The 9,771-nt window shown below is 25.5% G+C and overlaps 1 protein-coding gene across 1 annotated transcript; it reads left to right on the top strand.

Annotated features, from left to right (window-relative positions):
• The first annotated feature begins 6,295 nt into the window (after positions 1-6,295).
• Positions 6,296-7,511, top strand: LOC107888596 (gibberellin-regulated protein 4). Its single transcript, XM_016812760.2, has 4 exons — positions 6,296-6,635; positions 6,744-6,785; positions 6,902-6,935; positions 7,083-7,511. The coding sequence occupies exons 1-4, from the start codon at positions 6,573-6,575 to the stop codon at positions 7,262-7,264; spliced, it is 321 nt and encodes a 106-aa protein (XP_016668249.1). The 5' UTR covers positions 6,296-6,572; the 3' UTR covers positions 7,265-7,511.
• Positions 7,512-9,771: the final 2,260 nt, after the last annotated feature.

Below are 9,771 nucleotides of genomic sequence, written 5' to 3'. Positions count from 1 at the left end.
TTCGAAATCATAAAATCAAACCTTAGATATCTACTAAAAATACCATAACTGAACTCCCCACCTTATGCCATTACAAAAGCTACTTAAAATATTTTTTTATCCAGTAACATTTTTATATATGTGTTATCCTAATAGGATATCCATTTTTTCTTTTAGGTTAAATTCGTTCAGCTAATCCAAGACATTTTTATCTCATGATCACCATTATATCTTCCACAATGAAATTGGTTATTACTCATACTAGTAAAGATAAAATATTTGTCCTAGGCAAATTACCCATATCATGTTTCATTTTCACTATTGTGAGTAAAACCATGCCATATCATGTACTATGTTTCCACTATTTTGAGTAAAACTATATCATGTCATGCATAAGTCATATACCCAACATTCCAGCTTTCGACCCACTGCTTTAAGAGAATAAGTTTTCTATATATCAAATTACATAAGTTATACACACATACTCAAGAATTAAGTAAGTCATATTATGAGCATCACAAGTAAATAGATCAAAAATTGGATCCAGGATAAATTTATCTTGAGTCATGTTTGATGTATCGTCAATCACATCTTTTTCTCTATTTGTAGGAGTCTATACGGCTCTAATAGACAAGACAAGTTATATCTCTAATTGGACTTATAGACAACATAATAGTCCTAACATGAGTCTTTTTGCTCAATTTGACTTTATAAACCATGAGCAATTTAGATTACCTACTAATATAAGTTGGCTTCTTGCATTATAATTTTACTATATAATAAACTTAATGTTAGTTAAATATTAGGTAATCGATGAGCTAATATTTGCTTATTCATTTTGCATTGCATGAAAAAACCATTGAGGATAATCATACAAAGAATATTCAACAACCATATGATAATTTTTTTATTCAATTAACTCAAAAAATTACAAGTAAGCAATGACGAAATTAACTACACTCATGAACAAATCCTAACACACAAACTATTAGGTTGTCTTCCTATCCAAGATCACTGTCATATTCTGCTTCAGTAGTGACTTTGACCTAGGCTTTAGCTTCAATTTTAGTGAAATCACCAACATCATCATTATGATGTTTGGATTTTGAGAATGTCTCAATGAAGATGGTTGGGTTTCATTTTTTATTTCTCTTATCAGAAACCATCTCATACCAAAAGATGTAGGCATCTCAAGATAATGATACAACTATTATCTTTTGTTGAGACTGATGAATATTGGGTGTTATCTAGTCCTAAGTATTAAGCTTGAAAAAGGTATTGAATGATAGGATCTTTAAATAATATGTAGGCATCAGGATGGTTGATGCGATTGCATAACGTGAAATCACATAACTAGTGTCGAGAATATCTTGTGGTAAAAATTGAAAGTAATTGCAATGGTTTAGGGTTTACGCATTTTTTTACAAGTATTTTTTAGAGTTTTTTTTTTTTGGTTTTGCAAAATTTGGGTTAAAGGAAAGGGAGCAAACAAGTTCAAATTGCTTGAATTTGCCACCTATAGGTATTAGGTCAATGTTTAAAGAAAAAATTTAAGCAGGGTGTCAAGGTCTTGCTACATCAAGTTAAATCTGTCTGCAAAAGGTAAGTACAAAGTTCCTAATAAAGGTAGATCTTTATAGGGGCATAGGGGGCCAAGCCCCCTCAAAATTTTTGAAAATTTTTATTTTTCTCTTGAAGTTTTTAGAAAAAATCAATTAAATACACTTAAATTTTTAAAAGTTCTCATTAAACTCCTAAATTTTCTGAAAAATTATCAAATACTTAAAATTTAATCTCAAAATCAGCCGAAAATCATGAATTTTTTTCAAAATGACCTAAACATCTGAAGGTGTCTAAGTCAAAGTGTGGTGATTTCATCATCGGCAAATAATTAGACCACAGCTTCTACAACAATTACTTCAAATAGTAAAAGAATTACACATTCATAAGTATCAAGGTATCCCTAAAAATACCTATTCCACGAATTAAGTTTCCACTACATATTGCTTTACATTATTTAAACAAAGAAACCTAGTAATTCTAAGTTAGCTTAGTTTTCCGTTACTATTTTTTGCTATGTATGTATTTCTTAATTCACTTCAAGTTGAGTAAATTAAAAATGGTTAGAATCTTAAAATTATATATAAATTTTGATTTAATGTATAATTATATACATAAATTTTAAATTAATATAATTATATATGTGAAACTTTAATTGTAGTTCAAATGTATATTTGAAATTTTAATTTTGATTTAATCATACACATTTAAAGAAATAAATACATTAATTTATTTTTATATTAGATAAATATAATTATTCATGTATGTAATATATAAACATAAAATGATATTGTATTAATAATTGTGTTAACAATTTATAAGAATTAGATCAGATCAAAATTTCATGTATATAATTACACATTAAATTATAATTAATGTATAATTTTAAAATTTATCCTTAAAAAAAATGTCAAATTTTCCACTTATTTAAAGGACATCTCGTGAGGTTTTTATTATTTAACTTACGGTTCATAATTTTATTTTTATTTCAGATTCGAATACAATAATTATGATTGAAATGAAGCAAAAGCGTGTAAGAGAACAATAGCCATGTCGGTGAAATGTTGCAAATTTGCATTGGAACCTTTTTTTTGGGTACAAATGCAATGGGACTTTATAAGGTTGTGTAAATAAAAATATGGGAGACAAGACAGTGTTTGGTTTACAGCGCACGGTGCTCACTTTTGTCAATGCGGCGCAGCTTTGGGTCACGAGCTTTGCTCAGTCTCACTGTCTCCCCACATGCATTGGGTCAAAAGTTTTTATTTTTGGATTTTGTTTGTTTTTTAATTCCAAAATCATTTTTTTAATTTAATACTGTTTTTTCAAAATATCTTAGAATAGTCATTAAAAACCCTTTTTATCTTCTTTTTTTTTCTATTTATCATTTAAAAATGGATAAATCACTATTTTTCACTTAATTATAAAAATGTTGTATTTATTATATTTTTTAAACATATCCCATGTCTCTGGGTTGTTGAATTCCCACAACAAAAAATTAATAATTATAAAATTGATATTCATTTTTTCAGATTTTATATTAAAAAAGAGATAAATTAATTTTTATATTTTAAATTAAAAAATAAATTAATTTTTTATTAAAAATTTCATTAATTTTTACCGTTAAAAATTGGTGTGACTAGTGGAATAATAAAGCAATGACATATGTAGCTAGAAATATATAAAATTTTAACAGAAAGATTAATTTACTTTTTGATCTAATTTATAAAATTAATTTATCTATTTTTTGAATAAAAAAAAACAAAATGTAATTCAATTCATAATACAAAAATTTTTATTTTTGAGAAAATAATATTAGAGAAAAAAAAGTTATTGGAATTTTTATCTGAAGAATTCTTATTTTTTGTATTTCATTTGACAGTTTCCTTAAAAAGACAAAATTGAGAGTGAATTTTTTTAACAATAAATAAATTTTATTTTGATTAAATTATATTTTATTATATTGAGGCAGTTTTCTTTAGCTACCTGTCGAGTGGGTCCCATATTCAACTACTTAACTAACTCAAGCATATGCTCTTCAATGCAATGCACCGTCCTTAAAAAAAATAATAACTAGATTATTCATTGGTTCTTTAAATGTTTGTTAGATGTTAGTAATTTCTTTGGTTCCGTAACATTGAAAATGATGAAATTTTTTATTATTTGTTTTTATATTTTAATTTTAACTTTTTTAACACTATAAAACTTACTTAACAAGGCCTTTTTGCTTTATGTTAACAACTAAAAAGACGTTTTGTTCTCTTTTAAAAATTTTAATTTTTATTAATTTTAAAAATGAGTAATTAAGAATAATTAATTATGTGCAATTGAAATAAGAAATTAACATCGTATGTTTTTTTTTACCCTTTTCAACAAGAAAATTAATAAATGATTAAAAACTGAATTTGATAATGTACTTGTGGAATCAAAATAATTGGAGCAAAATATAATTTTCTTATGAAATCCATTTTGATGAGTCCCTACAATTATGATTAATAATATTGCACTTTTCATGATAGATCCTTAATCCAAGGAAATCTATTTTGTCCCCACTCTTCTTAATTCAATAAAGTTTTTCTTTTCCTATTAATTATAAAAACATTCAATTCTGTTGATTTTATGTGGTAGGAGGGGAAGTTTTCAAGAAATAAAATTCCATTATTTGCTATTATTATTTATGTCTAATTAAATTAAATTAATAAATCAATAATTTTTTTTAGAATTTTTATAAAAAATCATATTATTAAAATTATTTATCTCTAGTTAATATAAATTAATGTTAGATGAATAATAAATAAAAGAGTTTAATATTTATGAATCATTCAAAATAAAGAGTTTATATTTCACAAGAAGTCACTTTCACTTGATTGACTAACATTGCTAAAAAGGTTACTTTAAGCTATTTAACATAATTTCGTAAGTTCAAAAGTTAAAATTTTGAAAACTAAAAGTTCTCTCCAAAGTTCTAAGAAATCAAAGAACACAAGGAAATTATGAAGAAAGGTATTCTCTAATCCTATTCAATCAATACAGAAGAAGCTAGACTTGTTTTTAGGATCAAGCCTAGAAGACTCTTGAATTATAGTTATCCATCCATGATCAAATCTAGACAACCCTTAAGATCAAAGCTCTCCCCAATCCAGTTGCATTAATAAAAGGAGATAAAACTCATTCTTCAAGATCAAGTTTTGATAACCTTATATACGAACTCAACCATCTAAAATTAAGTCTTGAAGACTCTTGGATCCAAACTCATTTTCAAGTATTGACTTATTGTGAGATGGTAAGAAAAATATATCAAGCATGAATGCCACAATTATCAAATTAGATAATAATAATGAGCAACAAGAATGTGAAAAAAAAAACCTATAAAAATTGGGATTGACATCTCGAGAGATAATAAGAAAAAGTAAGAATTGTCATTTTTTATAATTTAAAAAATTATATTGAGAATAAATCTAGACAAATAAACATACAAATTCAAAAGAATTTGGATGTTCATTTATCCAAACTCATTTTGAACTTGATTTATAAAAATATATATTTTTTGCTAACATGATAGTGCTAGTCATTAACCATTGCTAATTAATGTGGATCACCACGTCTAACTCAGTGGTCATTAACAGTCACGCCAGCAAGATTGTTAGGATTTAACGATCAACTGTTAAATTTAAAGGTTAAAAAGCTTAAGTGATTAATGCAAAATGTTCAAAGGGGTTTAATTGTTTTTTTGAAAATACTTTATGGGCTTTTATATCATTAGGCCAAATTAGAATATTTCTATCAATAAATAAACATTGTTTTAATTAAAAATTATTATATAAAAATCAATCAAGATTAAAAAAAAATAGAACCATGATTAATTAATGAAATAAAATATTTATCTTTTGGTTTAAAATTTAGTTAATAAATAAACTTTAAGGAGTCTGGATATTTTCCTATTATAGAATAAGCTTTTTTCACTCTTTTTGTCAATGTATTCCATAAATTCCGGCACTTGATTATAGGAAATTCATTCTTATGCCTTCACAAAAATTCAACTTTTTTTGTCAAAATAACTTTTATTCCGATATGGGTTCGAGAGTGTTGAAATGCATTATCCTCCTATTTATGTGATGGAAGGGACTATAAATAATTCTAAGTATGGTGTCAAAAAAATACTTTTCTACTTACATATTCAATCTTAAAAAATAGAACAGAACAAAAGAAAATGTGAAGATTATAAGACAAGGACATGTAAAAGTTTATTAATTTTATTATTCAATTAGTATTTCTATCTATAATAAAAGTGAATTTTGAGAATTGACAAAATAATTCCGTAATTTTATAACTTTTTTTAATATAAAAAGGGAATTCATCAATTATCCACACATGGTGTGGGACACGCCATTATCAATAATTTCACTTCATTAGAATTATATGTGAGGTGATAAAAGTTTTTTTTTTTTTAAATATTAAACACCATAATTTTACATAACCACATAAAAGAAATTTAAATACAATAACATGTGAAAATTTTTATAATACAAATAAAATACATTTACAATTAAAGGATAGAATTAAATCAATACAAAATATTGTAGACAACAAACTTATTAATACTAATATATAACATACAAATATTACAGAATTAAATAACCACGTACCATATTTATTTATGATAAACTCGAACTTAAATATTCAAATTAATAAGATCTCAACAACTTATCATTAGCTAGTATAAAAAGAAATTTTGAATCTAAGTAGAAAATGATTATTTTATATACTAGAAAAATACAATTTAATCCTTAATGGAAAGGTGTCATCCAAATCATGGAAAAACACATAATTGTAATGTGTATGAGCAAAGTACATAATAAAATTTCCCTTCCCCAAAAAATCTCAAACTTTCACTATATATACCCCATACCATATCAAGCTTCTTCATCCAAACCCCTTCTTCCATCCTCACTCCACATTTCACTCTCTTTTTCAACTTTCCCTTCTTCTCTTTGTTTTAAAGAGGGGCTTGAGTTTTAGCCAAAGAAAACTCCATGGCTAAACTTGTTGCTACTTTCTTCTTGGCTCTCATTGCCATCTCCATGGTTCAAACTTTGGTGGGTACCTTTCCTTTTTTTTTTTTCTCTTTTTTGGTTCACTTTACATGGAAAAATTGAAAGAAAAGTTGCACAAAGCTGATATATTTGGTTTTATCTTCAATGTAGGTTATGGCATCACATGGACATGGTGGTCATCATTATGATAACGTAAATACTAAAGCCTTGAAAAATGTCCTTTTTTGAAGGAAGAAACTAAAAAGTTGTTTTTTTTCTTTCACACATTACTGATTTGTTTGTTTCTCGGGAAAATTTTCCACTTGCAGAAACGTTATGGACCTGGAAGTCTCAAGCCTTACCGTAAGTTTAATCATAAATTTCTGACTTTTGATTTTTCCTTACTAAAAAGATCTGATTTGAAACCATTGAAGAATGGTGAAAAGATTTTGTTGGAACCAACAACAGATATTGAACTTTTTTTTTCTTTTGGTTGAATGAAATGACCAGAATGTCCATCTCAGTGCACAAGGAGGTGTAGCCAGACACAGTACCATAAACCATGCATGTTCTTCTGTCAGAAATGTTGCAGGACATGCCTTTGTGTTCCTCCAGGGTATTATGGGAACAAACAAGTTTGCCCTTGCTACAACAACTGGAAAACCAAGGAAGGAGGCCCCAAATGCCCTTAAATTACTCAAAAGAAGACCCTTTTTTTTTTCTTTTTTACATTATTATCCCTATAAATTTCCTATTTGAAATTCAAGTCATTGAAGCATAAGGTTGCACTGTAATACTAACTATATATTTTATGTTGTTAGTTGTTACTAGTGGTTTATGTGTTTTGTTTTTTTTTGTACCAAATTGTCACTCCATTAAAATGAGAGTGGCTAATCTTTGTTCTATTTTATTAATGAAGATGGTGTCGTTTAATTACAACCTCTGGACCCATTTTTGGAAAATGGCAAATCTTAGATCTCAAAATGAAAAAAAAGTAAAATAAAAAAGAGAGCAATGTAAACACATGCAAACTGACCCCAACAATGGTGGGTGTGGGAAACTGGTGTTGGCAGGCTTTCAATTATGGCTCTCTTTTTACAGCTTTGAATTTAAGACCAATTTCAAAACATCTTTGAATGAGATTAAAAGCACAAGTTTATTTTTCTCTTTCCCCAATTCTCTCCCTAACATTTTTGGTTGAATTATGGTTTTCTGTCTAATTTTTATAAAGGATATATTTTTAAATTATAAATAAACTTTGATTTAATGTGTAATTATATAAATAAATTTTAATTTGATGTAATTATGTACGTGAAACTCTAATTATTGTTCAAATGTATATTTAAAATTTTAATTTTTATTTAATTAAGTATATTTAAAGAAATAAATACATTAATTTATTTTATATTAAATAAATATAATTATTATGTACGCAATATATAAATATAAAATAATATTATATCAATAATTGTGTTAATAATTTACAAAAATTAGATCAAATGAAAATTTCATTTATAAAATTGTACATTAAACCATAGTTCATGTATAGTTTTAGGATTTATCCCTTTTTGTAATTATAAAGAAATGTAATTCTCTAAACGTGTTTGGGTGATAGAATGTAATTACATTGTAATTTCTCATGTCATGTTTGGTAATATAAATTATAATTACACAGTTACATAATTTATATTTATAAAAAAATATTAATTACTATAAAAATTAAAATCAAATCATCATATGTATTATTTTAGTCTAAAAAATTAATTGATAATACGATTACTAATAAAAATAAACATCATTTATAATTTTATCTAATTGTTCTAGTGCATATTTGCTGGATTTTCCTTCTTTAATATTTAACATATTTATTAGTCATTGACCGAGTTCACCTGAATTTGAATCTACATCATTAAGATTATCAGTATCACCTTCTTCCATATACTCTTTGAAATAAGAATCACCTCAATTCCATTTATGATTGAAGTTATAAAACATGTAACATGCAAATACAATCCAACCTTATTTTTAATGCTATACTAAGGTGAAGTTATAAATATGAGAATTTTTTTAGAACAAATGTCTTTTCAACCACGTTTCGAATGCCACAAATTAAAGAGTTCGTGAGTTGTTTATAATGCTTGTTTTTGGCATGATTCTCTCAAATGGTATCATATTTCACAATATGACAACAAAATATTTTGTATTTGCATAATTAGCATCGACTTGATAATATTTGGGTTCACAATCCAAATAGTCTGTAGCTAAAAACTTATATAAACTTAATTTGAAGAAAGAATTATGCTATGTTATATATCTTTTTATAATACGTAAATTAAATAAAAATAAAAATATAAAATTTAATATATATAGGCTTTATAAAAAAATTTAAATTGTCCAACAACTTTCATAACAATTTTTATAAATAATATAATTTTTTCATAATTTTATAAAAAAAAATTTACAAATAAATTATGATAAAAAATTATAACACTATTTTTTTATAAATAAATATATTATTTTACAATGGATGCATGAGCACATAAATAAGTTATGTCCATATTTCTTGATCATAAATTTTTATCAACAAATATATTGTAACACTTTTATAACATAGCTTTTTGGGTATAATTTTAGAAAATTTTAAGATTTAAATAATATAATTTTTTTTGTTATAACTTTATAAAACACAGATCATTTTCATAATATGATTTTTTAGGATTTTTAGTAAAAGCATTTTTTTGTCATAATCATCTCAAACACTCATATGTGTTCATGTTTATAATATAATTTTTATAATTTGTATAAAAAAACTTTTTAAAATTGGATTTCAGTGTAATTACATGTGTAATTACTCGAATTCTCAACCTCCTCTAAGAATTGGAAAGTGTGATTGAGTGTGGGACTAATCAATTACAATGGTTACCCAAACATGCCACCCTTTACAATTACAAGTAATTATACCAAAATCTAATTACTAAAGGCCGGTTTAGGAATTTTTTTAAAAATGCTTTTGGGACAAAAACATTCCTAAACAAAACTGCATTTTGAGAGGAAAAAGCTCTCTCAAGTCAAAAATTGGCCCAAAAGTATATTTTTAGAAATTGTAAATTTTAACTTCTCCCCAAAATTTTTTTTTTTTCTAAAAGTACATCCTAAAAATAAAAGGTGGATAAATGTGAACATGGGCTATCATTTATGG

The sequence above is a fragment of the Gossypium hirsutum genome, chromosome A09 (assembly GCF_007990345.1).
Source record: "Gossypium hirsutum isolate 1008001.06 chromosome A09, Gossypium_hirsutum_v2.1, whole genome shotgun sequence".
Taxonomy (NCBI): Eukaryota; Viridiplantae; Streptophyta; class Magnoliopsida; order Malvales; family Malvaceae; genus Gossypium; species Gossypium hirsutum.
The sequence above is the reverse complement of the archived record's forward strand: the minus strand, read 5'-3'. Positions and strand labels throughout refer to the sequence as shown.

What these genes read in the sequence shown, in the direction of transcription:
- LOC107888596 (XM_016812760.2), top strand. Translation starts at nt 6,573, where the DNA reads ATGGCTAAACTTGTTGCTACTTTCTTCTTGGCTCTCATTGCCATCTCC. An exon ending in TCTCCATGGTTCAAACTTTG is followed by an intron (nt 6,636 to 6,743) that starts GTGGGTACCTTT and finishes TCTTCAATGTAG; the next exon opens with GTTATGGCATCACATGGACA. An exon ending in TGGAAGTCTCAAGCCTTACC is followed by an intron (nt 6,936 to 7,082) that starts GTAAGTTTAATC and finishes TGAAATGACCAG; the next exon opens with AATGTCCATCTCAGTGCACA.